The sequence below is a fragment of the Oncorhynchus tshawytscha genome, linkage group LG15 (assembly GCF_018296145.1).
Source record: "Oncorhynchus tshawytscha isolate Ot180627B linkage group LG15, Otsh_v2.0, whole genome shotgun sequence".
In the NCBI taxonomy this organism is placed as follows: domain Eukaryota; kingdom Metazoa; phylum Chordata; class Actinopteri; order Salmoniformes; family Salmonidae; genus Oncorhynchus; species Oncorhynchus tshawytscha.
The window spans coordinates 18,850,764-18,869,688 of record NC_056443.1 but is presented as its reverse complement, the minus strand read 5'-3'; the positions used below and the strand labels follow the sequence as shown (position 1 = coordinate 18,869,688).

Sequence of the window (18,925 nt, the reverse complement as noted above, 5' to 3'; positions counted from 1 at the left end):
AGAGCCGATGTAGTAGGATTCAATCTTAATCCTGTATTGATGCTTTGCTTGTTTGATGGTTTGTCTGAGGGCACAGTGGGATTTCTTCTAAGCATACGGATTAGTGTCCGCTCCTTGAAAACTGCAGCTCTAGCCTTTAGCTCGATGCGGATGTTTGCCTGTAATCCATGGCTTCTGGTTGGGATATGTACGTACGGTCACTGTGGAGATGTTGTCGATGCACTTATTGATGAAGCCAATGACTGAGGTGGTATACTCCTCAATGCCATTTGATGAATCCCAGAACATATTCCAGTCTGAACAGTCCCGTAGCGTAGCATCTGCGTCATCTGACCACTTCCGTATTGAGTAAGTCACTGATACTTCCTGCTTTAGTTTTTGCTTGTAAGCAGGAATCAGGAGGATAAAATTATGGTCAGATTTGCCAAATGGAGGGCAGAGGAAAGCTTTGCATGCATCTCTGTGTGTAGAGTAAAGGTGGTCTCGAGTTTTTTTAATATCTGTTTAATATCTGCCTCTGTTTGCATGTGAAACGCAGGTAGAAATGAGGTAAAACGGATTTAAGTTTCTCTGCATTAAAGTCCCCCGTCACTAGGAGCATTTTCTTATTTGCTTCTGGCCTTATACAGATGGTCGAGTGCACTCTTCGTGCCAGCATCGGTTTCTGCTGGTAAATAGACAGCTACAAATAATATAGATGAAAACTCTCGTGGTAGATAGTGTGGTCTACAGCTTATCATAAATACCTTGAGACTTCTTCAACATTAGACATCACGCACCAGCTGTTATTGACAAATAGACACACATCCCGCCCCTCGTCTTACCAGAGGTAGCTTCTCTGTCCTGCTGGTGCATGGAAAATCCTGCCAGCTCTATATTATACATGTCAGCGTTCAGCCATGACTCGGTGAAACATAAGATATTACAGTTAATGTCCCATTGGTAGTATAATCTTGATCGTTGGTCATCCATTTTATTTTCCTATGACTGCACATTGGCCAATAAAACAGATGGCAGTGGGAGTTTACTCACTCGCCTACGAATTCTCAGAAGGCAGCCCAACCTCTTCCCCCTTTTTCTCAGTCTTTTCTTCACGCAAATGACGGGGATTTGTGCCCATTCCCGAAGAAGCAGTATATCCTTCCCGTTGGACTCGTTAAAGAAAAAGGGGGTGTATGTTTGTGGTTCTCACCTCTGCCTCCAAAGTGTTACTGTTTGCATTGTGTGTGTGCTTCACACCTATGCAAGTCACTGTACAGATAAAGTTTAGGCTTGGTGTTTTTACTTGATAGTAATGTCGTTTTGTACATTTAGTCAACTGTAATTCTGTGTGTCTTACAACAATATATCCCTAGATTTTATTCATCAGGATATGGATGTAGAGGATTTGGATGATGACATTTGAGAGCCACCCATCCCCAGCAAGCTCTTTGTGCTAGCCGATTCAGCCTCTGCCTACACGTGGAACTTTTTCATCTATGAAGTCAAGGCGATCACACCCACTAGAAAGGGCCTTAGTTATGACTGTTATGCAGCTGATGGACTTCTTATTTGGCAGTGGGTAACAAGCTCTTTGTGCACAATTTTTATACTAGACATCTTGAAAAAGCAAGTAGGGGCTTGTAGCATTCGTGGGGAAACCGATTCTAAGGTAAACGACATGACAAACGAAGCGGAGAGGGGGTCCATACATTGGATCAGGACTAACAAGCTGCTTTTTGTGAGATGGAGGAACACTAGAGAAGTAACCATGCTCACCACACAGCATAAGGCATTCAAAAAACAACCATGTCGCAAGGAGGGTGAAAAATGCCAAAGGGCATGGGTGAGAAAGAATGTCCCCATTGCTGTTTTTGTGAAGTACTATAATGCCACCATGGGGGGTGGCAAACTAGCTGATGCTCTGATAGGCTACTACCAGGTCCTCCACAAGACCAGAAAGTGGTACACTACTTTTTTTTAACCACTTTGTGGACATGGCGACAGTAAATGCCTTCATTCTCCACAAGCAGATTGCCAAAGTAAATGGTCAAAGCCCTCTCTCCCTGTTCGCCTTCCAAGAGAAGCTGGTGTTGGAAATGGCTGAATTTGGGGCCCAAAGCAACCTCACAACCATCACAAAGACACGCAAGGTGGGTGACACGATTCAACACACATGCCAAAAGACAAAAGGAAGAACTGCAAACATTACAAAAAACATTGCTCAGGAAGGAAAGGGGTCTTCAAAAGGTAGGATTCATATAGGCCTAACTATATATAAAAAAAATCTATCACTTTCTGGTGTTCCTTACATTCTGTTTGGTGCCTAACGTTTTTAAAGTTGGGAGTAGTGTGTGTGTGTTTGTGGAAGAGAGAGTGGTGTGTGTGTTAATGAGAGAGGGAGACAGTGTGTGAGGGAGGGAAGGTGCGTCTGTGTCCATTCCTCCAGCCAAATCACAGGTAGGGCTTTGCAAATATGAGCAAATTAGCCATTCAATGCAGTATTCTATTATATACAGTGAACAGTGTGAATTAATATGTGTAGGCCTCCCGAGTGGTGCAGCAGTCTTAGGCATTGCATCACAGTGCTGGCGGTGTCACTACAGATCCAGGTTTGATACCTGGCTGTGTCGCAGCCGGACGCGATCGGGAGACCAATGAGGCGGCGCACAACTGGCTCAGCGTTGTCCGAGTTAGGGGAGGGTTTGGCCAGCGGGACATCATTGTCCCATCGCGCTCTAGAGACTCCTGTGGCAGGCCGGGTGCATGCACACTGACACGGTCACCAGGTGTACGGAGTTCCCTCCAACAGATTGGTGCAGCGAGCAGTCTGTCAAGAAGCAGTGCGGTTTGGCAGGTCGCGTTTCTGAGGACGCATGGCTCTCGACCTTCGCCTCTTCCGAGTCTGTACGGGAGTTGCAGCGATGGCACAAGACTGACTACCAAATGGATAACAAAATTGGGGAAAAGGTACAATAAAAAATCCATATATGTTGCATTGAGTGAAAGTGTGAAAATCAGTGACAGGTTTGTGACAGGTTTTGTGTGTAGCACATGCGCATAACGTTCAGAAGACAGTAACAAGTGTCCGGGGACGGGGCGACCAGTACCCTAGGACACTGAATTGTTCCCCTGTGGTATTAAGATAATACTTGGCCTGGTATCATGACAACACTAGTGCATGAATCACAAATTCAAAATCTATTCAAATTATTCTAAACTTCCAACACCCTGGTTCCTTTATCGCACACGCACACACACACCTCTTTCTTTCCCCTCACTCACTCACGCACGCACGCAAACACGTCTGTTACTCACAGATATCGTCGATGAATTGAGAGATGCAGGAGCGTACATTAGTGAGGAAGTCATCCTGCTTAACCTCCAGGGCCTCAGCCAGGCCTTCAGTGTCCACACCAACATACTCTGGGTAGAAGAGGGGCTTCTTCAACTGCCTGCAGACACTGGAACACACGCATTACAAATTGCACGTCACCCATAGACAGGATGAGAGACGCACTGCAAATGGCATTTCACCCATAGACAAGAGACACACAATACATATAATATTACACCTCACACAGGTGTAGACACATTTCAGGTATACAGTGCCTTCAGAGAGTATTTATACTACTCGACCTAGTCCATCTTTAGTTGTGTTACAGCCTGAATATAAAGTTGATTAAAAACATTTCTCACCCATCTACAAACAAAACCCAATAATGACAGTGAAAACCTGTTTCTAGAAAATGTATTGAAAATGAAATACAGAAATATGTAATTTACATAAGTATTAACACCCCTGAGTCAATACTTTGTAAAGCACCTTTGGCAGCGATTACAGATGTGAGTCTTTAAGGGTATGCCTAAGAGCTTTCCACATCTGGATTGTGTAACATTTGCCCATTATTATTTTCAAAATTATTCAAGCTCTGTCAAATTGGTTATTGATCATTGCTAGACAACCATTTTCAGGTCCTGCTATAGATTTTCAATTAGATTTAAGTCAAAACTGTAACTTGGCCTCTTGAGAACGTTCACTGTCTTGGTAAGCAACTCCATTGTATATTTGGCTTTGATTTTAAGGTTATTGTCCTGCTGAAAGGTGAATTAATCTCCCAGTGTCTGGTGGAAAGCAGACAACCAGGTTTTTCACTAGGATTTTGCCTGTGCTTAGCTTCACTCCATTTATTTTGAATCCTGAAAATCTCCCCAGTCCTTAACGATTACAACCATACCCATAACATGATGCAGCCACCACTATGCTTGAGAGTGGTACTCAGTAATGTGTTGTATTGGATTTGCCCCAAACATAACACTTTGTATTCTGGACAAAACGTTAATTGCTTTGCCACATTTTTTTGCAGTATTACTTTAGTGCCTTTTTGCAAACAGGATGCATGTTTTGAAATATATTTATTCTGTACAGGCTTCCTTTTCCCTTTGTCAATTAGGTTTGTATTGTAGAGTAAGTACAATGTCCAATATCCATCCTTAGTTCTATCACAGTATTAAACTCTAACTGTTTCAAAGTCACCATTGGCCTCATGGTGAAATCCCTGAGCGTCCTTTCTCTCCATCAACTGAGTTAGGAAGGACGCCTGTAACTTTGTAGTGACTGGGTGTATTGATACACCAACCAAAGTCTAATTAATAACTTCACCATGCTCAAAGGGATATTCAATGTCTGGTTTTTTTAACCATCTACCAACAGGTGCCCTTTGTGAAGCATTGGAAAACCTTCATGGTCTTTGTGGTTGAATCTGTGTTTGAAATTCAGTGATAGACTGAGGGACCTTACAGATACAGTGCCCTCCGTAATTATTGGGACAGAGACAACATTTTTGTTGTTTTGGCTCTGTACTGCAGCACATCACTTTCAGGTTAAAGTGCAGAATCTCAGCTTTAATTTCAGGGTATTTTCATCCATCTCGGGTGAACCGTTTAGAAATTACAGCACTTTGTGTACATAGGGACTATTTTTGGGGACCAAAACTACAGGTACAAATTCACTTGTGTATTGAAGTAGTCAAAAATTCAGTATTTGGTCCCATATTCCTAGCACCCAATGATATCAAGCTTGTGACTCTATTCTACATCAAACTTGTTGGCTGTATTCAAATACAAAGTGCTGGAGTACAGAGCCAAAACAACATAAAATGTGTCACTGTTACAAAAATTAAGGAGGACACTAATTGTATGTGTGGGGTACAGAGATGAAGTAGTCATTCAAAAATCATGTTAAACAATAGTATTGCACACAGAGTAGTCCATACAACTTACAGTGCATTCGGAAAGTATTCAGACCCCTTGACTTTTTCCACTTTGTTACGTTACAGCCTTATTCTAAAATTGATTCAATTGTTTTTTCAGGTTGGATGGGGAGTGTCACTGCACTGCTATTTTCAGGTCTCTCCAGAGATGTTTGATTGGGTTCAAGTCCGGGCTCTGGCTAGGTCACTCAATTAAATTCAGAGACTTGTCCCAAAGCCACTCCTGCGTTGTCTGGCTGTGTGTTTAGGGTTGTTGTCCTGTTAGAAGGTAAACCTTCGCCCCCAGTCGGAGGTCCTGAGTGCTTTGGAGCAGGTTTTCATCAAGGATATCTCTGTACTTTGCTCTGCTCATCTTTCCCTCGATAGTCTCCCAGTCCCTGCCGCTGAACAATATCCCCACAGCATGATGCTGCCACCACCATGCTTCGCCGTAGGGATGGTGCCAGGTTTCCTCCAGACGTGATGCTTGGAATTCAGGCCAAAGAGTTCAATCTTGGTTTCATCAGACCAGAGAATCTTGTTTCCCATGGGTTGAGAGTCTTTAGGTGCCTTTTGGCAAACTCCAAGTGGGCTGTCATGTGCCTTTTACTGAGGAGTGGCTTCCGCCTGGACACTACCATAAAGGTCTGATTGATGGAGTGCTGCAGAGATGGTTGTCCTTCTGGAAGGTTCTCCCAACACCACAGAGGAACTCTGGAGCTCTGTCAGAGTGACCATCGGGTTCTAGGTCACCTCCCTAACCAAGGGAGCAGCCGGGCAGCCAGCTGTAGGAAGTGTCTTGGTTGTTCCAAACTTCTTCCATTTAAGAATGATGGAGGCCACTGTGTTCTTGGGTACCTTCAATGCTGCAGAAATGTTTTGGTACCCTTCCCCAGATCTGTGCTTCGACACAATCCTGTCTCGGAGCTCTACGGACAAATGCATTGACCTCATGGCTTGGTTTTTGCTTTGACATTCACTGTCAACTGTGGGACCTTATATAGACAGGTATATCCCTTTCCATATCATGTCCAATCAATTGAATTAACCACAGGTGGACTCCAATCAAGTTGTATAAACATCTCAAGGATGATCCGTGGAAACAGGATGCACCTGAGCTCAATTTCAAGTCTCATAGCAAAGGGTCTGAATACTTATGTAAATGTAATATTTCCATTTTTTATTATGGGGTATTGTGTCAATTATTGAGGATTTTTTAAATTTATTTAATACATTTTAGAATAAGGTTGTAACGTAACAAAATGTGGAAAAAGTCAAGGGGTCTGAATACTTTCCGAATGCACTTTATTATGTGACTTGTTAAGCAGATGTTTACTCCTGAACTTATTTAGGCTTGCCATAACAGAGGTTGAATACCTATTGACACAAGACATTTAAGATTTTCATTAATTTGTAAAAATGTCTAAAAACATAATTCCACCTTAACATTATGGGGTACTGTGTGTAGGCCAGTGACAGAATACATTTGAGATTCAGGCTGTAACATCAAAATATGGAAAAAGTCAAGGGGTGGAATACTTTGAAGGCACTGTAACATACAACAATAACTTACTTTTTGCTTGATGATTTGTATGCCTAAACAGCAAATCAGAGAAAAGGATTAACATTTATTAGTTCCAGAAAACAGAATGAAAAATTTACTATTTAGGGACAGCAAGAGATTTTCCTGACCATGTGACTTTTTGTTGTGGTCAGTGAACAGCATCAACCACTTATGTACTATCCTTGATTATTTGAAATGCATATCCACCTGTTAATGTACAGTTGCATCCAAATATATTGGAACCCTTGAAATTTTCATAAATAATTTCCTTTTCTGAAATAAGTTGAAAAATAAAATTGATCTCCACACCCTCGTCATTGACAATTTTAATTTAGAAAATAAAGACTAATGGCATGGACAAAATTATTGCCACCCCTGAGTTAGTACTTGGTTGCACAGACTTTGGCCAAGATAACTGCCAACAAACGCTTAATGTAGCCATATGAGCTTTCTGCACCTTTTTACTGGTAATTTGGCCCACTCTCAGCAGCAAACTGCTCAAATTCTTCAATGTTTGAGGGGTACCCTCCACTAACTCCTGTTTTCAGCTCTCGCCATAGGTTTTGGATGCTATTTAGATCTGGACTCATTGCTGACCACCCCAGAACTGCTTCTTGAACCTTTGATGTGTGTTTGAGTTTGTCGTCCGACTGAAAAATCCACAGCCTGCAACAGACACCGTTTTTGGAGTCTGGGTTGAACATTGCACTCCAAAGCCCCTTGATAATCTGTTGTTTTCATGTCTTGCACACATTCAAGGCCTCCAGTGGCAGAAGCAGCAAAGCAATCCAACAGCATTATCGAACGTCCCCCATGTTTGTTTGTGGGGAGGGTGTTCTTTTCTTTGAATAGATGTGGTAAAGAGGTCAATGGAACGCAGACCATGGGGGATAGTAGGATGCCGGATTGGCGCACATTCAACAAATCGGATCTATTCAATGAAAAGAACACTCGTACTACAATCAAAAATGAGGAGGCTTGATAATGCTGTGGAGGTTGCTTTGCTGCCTCAGGTACTGGGGGCCTTGAACATGCGCAAAGCATCTTGAAATCAGCAGAGATCTTCTTTGAAGATTGTGGGTCTTTCAGTAGGACAACAACCCCTAACACATCAAAAAGCACCCAGGAATGGTTCAAGAGATGCTGGCCAACGAAGTCCAGATCTGAATCATATCCTAAATGTGGCAAGATCTGAAAACAGCAGTTGGTGGAGGGCAACATTGAAGAATTAGAGCATGTTTGCTGCTAAAAAGTGCAGTTATCTTGGCCAAAGTACTAGCTCAGGGGTGCCACTTGTGTGGGTTGTAGACTCCGTCTCATGCTACCACTAGAGTGAAAGCACCGCCAGCATTCAAAAGTGACCAAAACATCAGCCAGGAAGCATAGGAACTGAGAAGTGGTCTGTGGTCACCACCTGCAGAACCACTCCTTTATTGGGGGTGTCTTGCTAATTGCCTATAATTTCCACCTGTTGTCTATTCCATTTGCACAACAGCATGTGAAATTTATTGTCAATCAGTGTTGCTTCCTAAGTGGACAGTTTGATTTCACAGAAGTGTGATTGACTTGGAGTTACATTGTGTTGTTTAAGAGTTCTCTTTATTTTTTTTGAGCAGTGTATAAAACATGCCCTACCTTTGACAAGCTTCTTTTGTTGGCGCTCCAATATGTCCCATAAACATCACAATTGGTCCTTTTGTTCGATTAATTCTGTCCATATATATCCAAAATGTCCATTTATTTGGTGCGTTTGATCCAGAAAAAAACAGCTTCCAAATTGCGCAACGTCACTACAAAATATTTGCCTGTAAACTTTGCCAAAACATTTCAAACTACTTTTGTAATACAACTTTAGGTATTTTTAAATGTTAATAATCAATCAAATTGAAGACGGGTCTATCTGTGTTCAATACAGACAACAAACCAAGCTACTTTTCAAGTCTTGCGCAACTCTCAACAGTGTTACGAAGTTCCTAGATGGCCGTACTTCTTCATTGCACAAAGGAATAATCTCAACCAAATTCCAAAGACTGGTGACATCCAGTGGAAGCGGTAAGAACTGAAAACAAGTTCCTAAGAAATATAGTTTCCCAATGAGAACACACTGAACAGAGACCTCAAAAAAAAAGAATTCTGAACAGTTAGTCCTCTGGGTTTTGCCTTCTACATAAGTTCTGTTATACTCACAGACATGATTCAAACAGTTTTAGAAACTTCAGAGTGTTTTCTATCCAAATCTACTAATGATATGCATATCTTATATTCTTGGCATGAGTAGCAGGAAGTTGAAATTGGGCACAATATTTATCCAAAAGTGAAAATGTAGCCCCCTATACCTTAAGAAGTTAACAAAAATAAAATTGGTTCTGCAATGTTGAAAATCCAACAACGTGTGGTGACCAAAACTGTTTGAAATTTCAACTTATTTTCGAAGAAATAGGGAATTATTTAAGAAAAGTGTAAAGTTGCCAATATATTTGGCCGCAACTGCATATCCATTGTTTGGCTGAATATATTATAATTTAAAAACATTTTGTTAAATGAAAACAATCAAATGAAAAACCACACACTGACCTCTAGGAAGCGGAAGGGGTCGTTCTCCTGGGCGAGGTTCTGGATTCTGCTGTGGACATCCTGCAGACGAGCGTGATCCTGGGTCACCTTGGCTATGTTCCGCTGGATGTTGGGGCCACACTCGCTCTCTTGGGAGCGGGTACAGTCCCTTAAGGCTGTGAGCAAGCCCTCCAGGTGGACCTGTAACTCCTCCCCCACCGTCATGATCCGCTGGTCCGAGTCCTCCAGGAACTTCTGCAAAGTGAGAGAAAGAGAGTTGAGAGATGGGGGCAGGGGTGTGCGTGCGTGTGTTTAACCAGAGAAAACCAACTAATCAGTGTCCAAAGTTTCTCTTCGTCTGCCACTAAAGTAAAATGCATGAAAATATACAACTCTGTGAACAAACAAATACATGACATCTTACATTACAATAAGAGTCCGGGTCGGTACTCAGAAAGTGTCTCAGAATAGGAGTGCCGATCTAGGATCAGGTCCCCCCCGTCCATATAATCATATTCATTCAGTCTACAAGACAAAACATATCCTGGATCAGCACACTTACCTTGTTAATTTGTTCCTCCACTTTCTGCTCCTGGAGAGTTTTTTCTGCTTTGCTCAACTTCCTGTCCACCTTCTGTAGCTGGGTCTCCAGAATGCCCTGAGGGACCAGAGAGAGGGGGAGAAACCGGGAAGGAGTTTGGGGGGAGAAGAGAGAGGAGGAGAGAGTGTGTGTTAGGGGGAAGAGAGAAAGTTAGGGGGAAGAGAAATAGAGACAGGGGGAGAACCAGTGTTACCTACATTCACTATGACAAGACTATAGTGAGGGTAAATGGTGAACTGAAAATGTCTCCCTTTCTCTCATTGGTTCAGACAAGTTACTTGGGTTGAAATGGGTTGAACAAGTCATTCAAACAGTGAGATCACAAGTTATGATGAGTCCTAAATGACACGCTACTTTATAGTTTACTACTTTTGAACAGAGCCCTATGGGATAGCTTTCTTCCCACTATAGGGAATAGGGTGCCATTTGGGACTCGCACATTGTCTCATTCGCTCAACTATGTCAGACTAGTGACAACAATAAAATGATATTCACCTGTGTTCTTGACTCAATAGCCTATCTGTGGCAGCCTAGTCTAGAGCACATAAGTGTGGTCTTTGTATCTGTGTGTGTGTGTGTGTGTGGTTCACTGTTGAGTGTGTGTGTGTGTGTGTTTACCTTTTGTTTGATTGAAAGTAATAGGGGGTATATTCTTCTTGCTTGGGAGTGTGTTCTAGCAGAGCTTTAACAGACCTGCCAACCCTGTCCAACTTTTTAGAGTACCAGAAGCACGTAGCAAATTGGAAATTCAACCGAATTGGGGTTCTCTTTCCCCCGCACGCTCCTGCTGTTTGTGAGTATGATCGCAATTACAGAATTGTACCAAATCAAGTCTTTAAAAGGTTAAAATACGTTCTTGACATTATTCCATTTACACATATGGTAAAAGTCACTAACAATATGTAATTAGAAAGAACACAAATGGTCTTTATTCTTGGAGTTCTTATTTTATTAAACAAATAAGTAATTTGTTTAGGTACAAAATGTACCAACGTCTTATCCACGATACCCTTTTTATTTAAAAACTCTGATATGATAAGAACAACAAATGTTTGAAGCAGAGCAACAGTATCAAATAACCATATTATTCATAATAAAAACGAAAACGCTATGATAGGAAACAGTGGGTGAGAACAAATCTTCTGGAGACCTTCAAATGTTCAGGAAATAATAGCTTTATGCAGCAGGGCATCAGGGTAGACTTCTCTGTGGCAAACAGTTCCTCTGGCAATCATTGAAACCTTCTTGGTAACGAGGGCACTCAGCATGTCTGTACTGAGGGAGGCTTTGTACTGGGTTTTGTTCTTGGAAACATGAATATTCAGTCTCTAGCAGTCTGCATTGCAGTGGAATATAACCAATATCCCCAGCATCACATCCGAAAGGTGGGAGTAGACCAGGCTGCCCCCCCCCCACCCTTTTTTTCATTGTGCCGATTTCTCTCCAGGTCTGATCCGTGCGCATGTTGACCAGACTCAAAAGGTTGTTGCCTGATCAACAGAGGCTCCCTCAGGAATAATGCAAGGAAAGCGGGCCATGTAAAAGTTGAGGGATGAGAACTTAGCAGTCTGCCTGTTGGCAATGTCAGCGACCACTGCATGCTGGAGGAGCACATCTCCAAATGGTAATTTCAACAACATGTAGTCTACTGCAGAGGAAAATAAGTTTCTGATATCTGCATAGAAGGTCTTCAGATGCAGCTTGCCTTGGCCCCCAAATTCAGTCTCTATAGTAGAGGAACGCTTGTCACCTCTCAAACAGAGCCAATCACTAGGGCCAGCTCACAAGTATTGGCTTTTTAGACACGGTTCCTAATTAACACCAAAAGGAAAATAATTTTGAAAACATATAAACAAAAATAAATGATTGCATCGACAGACCGCAAACTGGCTACACAGAATAGTAGGCTACCGCAAAGGGAATCTGAACGCTGTCGCTAGAAGAGTCCGGTGTTTCAGCCTATGTAAAAGGTGCCTATTGGATTTCTTTGCTGCGCAAACATCATTTCAGATTTTCGAAATTTATATAATCTCCAATCTAGTGCAAAGGCATTTTAGAAGCATTGCCTCTATAGCTAATACCGGACACTCATGCATTCTTCATCGCGCAGTCTTCTAAACTCCCCACTCCATTTAATGCCATGATGTTTAGATTTACTTTTGATTATACTTTTGTAATGCTTTTTGTGACGTGGATCATAATTACAGTTACAGTCTATCAGGATGCATGATCCTCGTAATGTTACGTGGAAAATACAACTAATGGGACGCATAATTAAATGTATATCACACTTTCTTTCACTAGCAAATGCGAGTGAACTGCTGGCACTTTAGAGCCCACTGAATGACCATCTCATGTTCGCTAAAGTTAGCTTGAAACAACTAGTGTTGACCTTTCCACAACACACAGAGTCAAAAAGAGATTTGTCCGCGAGTTTACATACAGCTGACAGTCGGCAAACTCAGCATCACAACAAACAGGAGGGGCAGACACGGGGTAGCTACGTCGAATAATGATGTATTAATCTCCATGTCCGTTGACACAAACTCCGTACATGTCTGTGTGTTGCAGCTCAAGAATCGGGATGTTAGATTTACACAGTGGATTTAGTTTTTATAAAAAATATTTTAAAAACATGGAAAAACAAAAATCAGGCCTTATTAATTTCTGCGTACTTTTAACTCGGATCTCGTACCTGAGTACATGCGTACAGAGAATTGTGTACAGAGAATTGCGTAGTTGGTATGCAAAATGAGTGCATTTTGGCAGGAATGCTTTTACCTCCAGATCTTTCATGGTGTTCTTTGGTTTTTGGAGTGCTACATTTAGGCATGTACATCACCCTCCTGACTAGTAGACCAACCAACAGAGACCTCTTAACGTTACCGCTCTTCCTACAATCATTGTCATTTAGGTTCCAACTCTAGAGCCTTTACCTTCAGACCCTTCATGGTGTTCTTCAGGGTCTTGATGGTGTGTCCGGCGTGGCCCCCCTCTATGGTACAGGCATTACAGACACACATCCTGTCGTCCATGCAGTAGTAGCGGTACATCTCATCATGTTCGGGACACTTCCTCTTCCTCAGGTCTCCCAGGGGCTCGGTCAGGGGGTGCTCCCTAAATGCAGGTAGCTCCAGGTGGGGCTTCACATGCTCCTGACACAGACAAAATTAAGAAAAAAAAGTCATGTTTGAAAATAAATATATATTTGGGAGGCACTATTTGTCAATCAATCATCAGGGGAGTTTTGTAAGACCAACGCAAACATGGCCAAAGACATGACTGAGACAGGAACCAACTTTTCCGTAATTCTAAAGCAAGAGGTCACAAATGAAAGTGATACTTGAGACCTCTCTAACCAATTCAATTGTACACAGTCTATGTTTTAAGTTTGTGTGTGTGATATGGGGGTATAGAAAAGTTTGACATTTATAAAGAAAAACTTTTATTAACAATCACAGCAGTGTAAAGTACTTAAATAAAAATACTTTAAAGTACTACTTAAGTAGTTTTTTGGGGTATCTGTACTTTACTATTTATATTTGACTTTATTTAACTTTTACTTCACTACATTCCTAAAGAAAATAATGTACTTTTTACTCCATACATTTCCCCTGAGACCTAAAACTGCTCGTTACATTTTGAATGCTTAGCAGGACAGGAAAATGGTCAAATTCACACACCTATCAAGAGAGCATCCCTGGTCATCCCTACTGCCTCTGATCTGGGGGAATTCACTAAACACAAATGCATCTTCTGTAAATTATGTCAGAGTTTTAGAGTGTGCCCCTGGCTATCGGTAAATAAAATAAAAACAAGACAACGGTGCTCTCTGTTTTGCTTTATATAAGTATTTTACTGGGTGACTCAGTTTTACTTGAGTAACTTTCTATTAAAGGTATCTATTATTTTACTCAAGTATGACAATTGGGTACTTTTCCACCAATGAATCACAGCTCTGTTGACACTGCCATGTTGATATGAGCCTTGCTGTTGAAAAACTACTAGCGTCCGACTTTCGGTTGTCGCAGATGCACCTCCACAGACTTCACTTGCCAACTTTCGTCTACATTCAGCTTAGTTATCCTTAGTGCTCGAAAACACCCAATGTGTTGAGAATACTGATGCTGCGCAAAAACGTAGACTTAGATAGCAGAATAATGTTGGAATATTTCTGCTCCACAGTGCTTTACCAAGGGTGCCACACTAACATATTTGGAACTATGGGTGCTGAATAGCAATATTCCATGTATCTTTACCTGACACATGGACACCTCGCATTTCAGACACGTCTTCACCGCAAACACCACCTCTCCTCCAGCCCCGGGAGCTCCAGGTTCCCCTTTCCCCGCCTCGCTAATGTCCCCTGGGCGGCAGTAGTCACAGGGCACGGACACAGGGGTCTTGGCTGTTGCCGGGCGGCCACCATCTGGTTGTTGTGGTCTTGACAACGCTGCCTGGACATCATAGTGACAGCACAGAGAAAGGACAAGGAATAGAGTACGCTGTGTTTTGTGGCAGACCTATAGGCTATGAATCAGTAGAGTAAGCTATTGTATAGATTAATTCTCCTAAAACTAAGGTCATCATCACAGTGACAGTCCTATAAAATAGCAAAAATATATCAAATTAATGGCATTCGGTAATCAGGATTAAATCAACATTTTTGAATTTGCTCAAATTTGGCCATAAATAAATATTCTTCCATTTCAAACAGTGCATTGAATTACAGGCATATTATGCTTGATTGTAAGGGACGTAAAACACAAAATGATCTACATCAGAATGTTTTAATAGCATTTCTCACCACAGACAAAGTCACTGGAACATACAGCTTATTAATTAATGGTCCCAGTGTTTAAGTAGGCCTATTCCCTCTCATTAATGTTTTGAAGTGTAATTTGCGCACAGCACATACACACTCTCTCACACAACCACACCTTTAAGTACTGTTAAAGCTTCAGGCCTTATAAATGAGTGTGACTATTAGAAAAAAGAACTGGCTCTATGGATACAAAGAGCTTTTAAACTTGTCCAACAATGTTATGAAAACACTAACTATATGCACTGTTCAGATAACCCACTCACACACATCCTCTCACATACACACACACAATCATACACACCCCACTGTTGCATATGCAACCTACCTTTGAAGCATCTCTGAGTAACCTATTCCATTTCAGTCCTTCCTGTGCCATCCAAATGTGCACAGAAGGTCAAGTTATCCGGTTGGCTAGCTAGCTAAGTAACATTACTAGCTAAACAATATTGCTTGTTCAGCGACTTCGGGGTCATTTAAAATGGCCCTCGACATAAGCACGAATCCACAGCAGAAAGAAAACATAGCTCCAGTAATATTAGCCATAACTTTTACGATGTTGCCTGGAGGCACACGGTACTTCAGCGATGTAGCTGAAGGCGCAAGCATTGACTGTAGCTGTTTTGTTCTGCGCTTAACCCCCTAAATTCAATGCAGTGAAAGGTGACAGAGCTAGAGCAGTGTTTGTCAAATCGTCTGTAGCATCTGAAACAGTTTATGACCCCTCTGTGGAAAGATGAGACTCTCACGAACATGTTTGTGTTCTCCATTTTGCTTTACGACCCCCACAAGCATCTTGGGACTTGTCTGAAGTAAGTACAGACGATCTGCCAACTTGTGTCTGTAGCGTCCGAACAGTTTGGGCTACACACTAACCGTCTGTGGAAAAGTGAGTCTCTCACAAACACGTATATGTCGGTTGTTTTGCTCTAGGACACCCACAGGCCTCACAAGACTAGTCTGAAGGTCCCCCAGTACCAGTTGAAAGAAATACATGGAAGTATATACGGAGACTGACAAAAAATAAGGGGTTAAATACACTTAGTTAATGAGTTAAAAAAATGACAGACACTCGTGAACTTGGCTAGTTTTCAATAACTTTTGTTATTATTTTTGCCTCAATCCCACTACTGTTCCATGCGCAGGGGCTTTCACACTGGAGACTTAACATAAATGTTTTTATTTATTACACTATGCTCATCATGTCATCTCATCATGTCTTAGCAGGATCAGATGGTGACAAGTGTCCCAGCAGGGTCAGACAGCCAGGGAAGACCAGTCTGCAGAGATCAGGTTAATTTTGCAGTATATTATTACAACCAGTGAATAGATACAAGGCTCCAATCTAGAGTTGAAGGGCAGGCTACTGTGTAGAATCGGGGAATAATGGTAATTTCAATTATTGAACCATTGATTCTATTTTTGGATAATATAATGTACACCAAGGTCAATCTTTGTCATGCCTCATCTGAGCAGGTTCAAACAGTGACAGGGGTCTCAGGAGGGTCAGGCAACCTGGGAAGACCAGTCTGACGGCACTGAGGTGAACTTTGGCAGATGCAACACTTTATTCTGTCTGTGCTGCAAACACTGGACAAGCCAGAAGATTCAAAGATAAACTTTAGAGGTTTGTCAGACTATTTCCAAACCGTATCAAGGGTTGATAGAGGATTTTACAGATGACACAAAACATGTAAAACAAAAAAAGTGAGGAAGATCTGGGAGACACTATTGATGAATGGAAACAGATACACTACTGTTCAAAGGTTTGGGGTCAAGGGCCTCCCGGGTGGCGCAGTGGTCTAAGGCACTGCATCGCAGTGCTAGCTGTGCCACCAGAGATTCTGGGTTCGAGTTCAGGCTCTGTCGCAGCCGGCCGCGACCTGGAGGCCCATGGGGCGGCGCACAATTGGCCCAGGTTAGGGAGGGTTTGGCCAGCAGGGATATCCTTGTCTCATCGCACACTAGCGACTCCTGTGGCAGGCCGGGCGCAGTGCACGCTGACCAGGTCGCCAGGTGTACGGTGTTTCCTCCGACACATTGGTGCGGCTGGCTTCCGGGTTGGATGGGCATTGTGTCAAGAAGCAATGTGGCTTGGTTGGGTTGTGTTTCGGAAGAAGCATGGCTCTCGACCTTTGCCTCTCCCGAGTCCGTACTACCAATTGGATACCATGGAATTGGAAAGAAAAACAGGGGTACATTTTATTTTTTAATAAATTAAAAGGTTTGGTCACTTAGAAATGTCCTTGTTTTTGAAAGAAAAGCACATTTTTGGTCTATTAAAATATCAAATTGATTAGAAATACAGTGTAGACATTGTTAATGTTGTAAATGACTATTGTAGTTGGAAACGGCAGATCTTTTATGGAATATCTACATAGGCGTACAGAGGCCCATTATCAGCAACCATCACTCCTGTGTTCCAATGGCACATTGTGTTAGCTAATCCAAGTTTATTATTTTAAAAGGCTAATTGATCATTAGAAAACCCTTTTGCAATTATGTTAGCACAGCTGAAAACTGTTGTCCTGATTAAAGAAGCAATAAAACTGTCCTTCTTTAGACTAGTTGAGTATCTGGAGAATCAGCATTTTTGGGTTTGATTACAGGCTCAAAATGGACAAAAACAAAGAACTTTCTTCTGAAACTCATCAGTCTATTTTTGTTCTGAGAAATGAAGGCTATTCCATGTGAGAAATTGCCAAGAAACTGAAGACTGTATAACGCTGTGTACTACTCCCTTCACAGAACAGCGCTAACTGGCCCTAACCAGAGTAGAAAGAGGAGTGGGAGGCCCCGGTGCACCACTGAGCAAGAGGACAAGTGCATTAGAGTGTCTAGTTTGAGAAACAGACGCCTCACAAGTCCTCAACTGGCAGCTTCATTAAATAGTACCCGCAAAACACCAGTCTCAACATCAACAGTGAAGAGGCAACTCTGGGTTGCTGGCCTTCTAGGCAGAGATGCAAAGAAAAAGACGGAATTTCGGAATCGCCTCTACACTGTTGACGTTGAGACTAAACAATTTTTATATTTTTGAGAATGTGGGAATGGTCCGTGGGTATTTAAATAACAATCCTGTCGAAGTTGTTTTATTTTGTGACATCGGGAAAGGCAGTAGGACAGGATAATGGTATCTCTGGAAGTGTACATTCCTCAGTTATTAGTTTTCTACCTCAATGTTGTATAAAATGAATGAGTAAATATTAAATTATTTGTGAAAGACGTAATGTGATGTTTGCCTTCTAAATGGGAAAATTGACTGTAGTCAACAAGACATGAAAATATCGGAAGAGTTAGACCAAACATTTTCCCATGGTGCCCCGACTTCCCAGTTAAATAAAAAGTTACATGATTAGTTTAAATCACACTGAGAATTGATTTGATAATATACAGTCTTCACATTTAATGATAGTCAACGACACAACACTAGCATTTATAGCGACTAATTGCATTGGCATTAATTTTAAGGTTGGTTATCCTCGCGCAATGTCACAATAGATGGAAGAAATGTGATGCCTCACTAGATTTTATTTATTACACGATTAAGGGTATACTGTGCAACTTTTGTAAGTTCTGGATGCCTTATATGGAATACTGTATGACAAAAGGAGTCTATTGAAAACATGCCCATGTCAGGGGAGATACCTATTTATGCAATCCCTAGCTGCTGGGCGGCTCAGTCCTGGCCATGGGGGTCTGCCATACTGTTGGTTGTCACTCTGGCCTTGGAGTAACACACCTGAAACCAATAATAAATGTTTCACTAATATCCTAAAGCTGAGTGGGGTGTGTTGGGGTGCTGCAGGGCGGTGGACCCCTAGGGGCAGGATGGGGTGATCCAGCTATATTGTATGCAAGTAAAAAGAGCACTACAGTACTATTAGGCCTGTGATCTGAATTACAGTGCCCTCCATAATTATTGGGAAGTAATTTATTTTTCGTCTCAATACACCAAGTTTGGATTTGAAAACAAACAATGACTATGAAGTCAAAGTAAGTACTGTCAGGTTTAATTTGAGGGTATTTCCATCCATATCGGGTGAACCGTTTAAAAATTACAGCACTTTTTGCATATCATCCCCCCATTTTAGGGAAGCAAAAGTAATTCAGACCACCTGCCAGGTTATGTCCTCCCCTCTTCTAAAACAAAA

General features: G+C 41.9%; 1 protein-coding gene across 4 annotated transcripts in view; it reads right to left on the bottom strand.

Annotated features, from left to right (window-relative positions):
* LOC112214564 (E3 ubiquitin/ISG15 ligase TRIM25) overlaps positions 1-18,925 on the bottom strand; it is a 33,687-nt gene that overhangs the window by 9,740 nt on the left and 5,022 nt on the right. For all 4 annotated transcript variants that reach the window (XM_024373405.2, XM_024373406.2, XM_024373407.2 and 1 more), the window contains exons 3-8: positions 14,209-14,406; positions 12,886-13,104; positions 9,911-10,006; positions 9,370-9,603; positions 6,805-6,827; positions 3,298-3,443 (exon numbers count right to left, since the gene is read on the bottom strand). In XM_024373405.2, the coding sequence (XP_024229173.1) occupies positions 3,298-3,443; positions 6,805-6,827; positions 9,370-9,603; positions 9,911-10,006; positions 12,886-13,104; positions 14,209-14,406 (916 nt within the window). The remainder of the gene's footprint in view (positions 1-3,297; positions 3,444-6,804; positions 6,828-9,369; positions 9,604-9,910; positions 10,007-12,885; positions 13,105-14,208; positions 14,407-18,925) is intronic.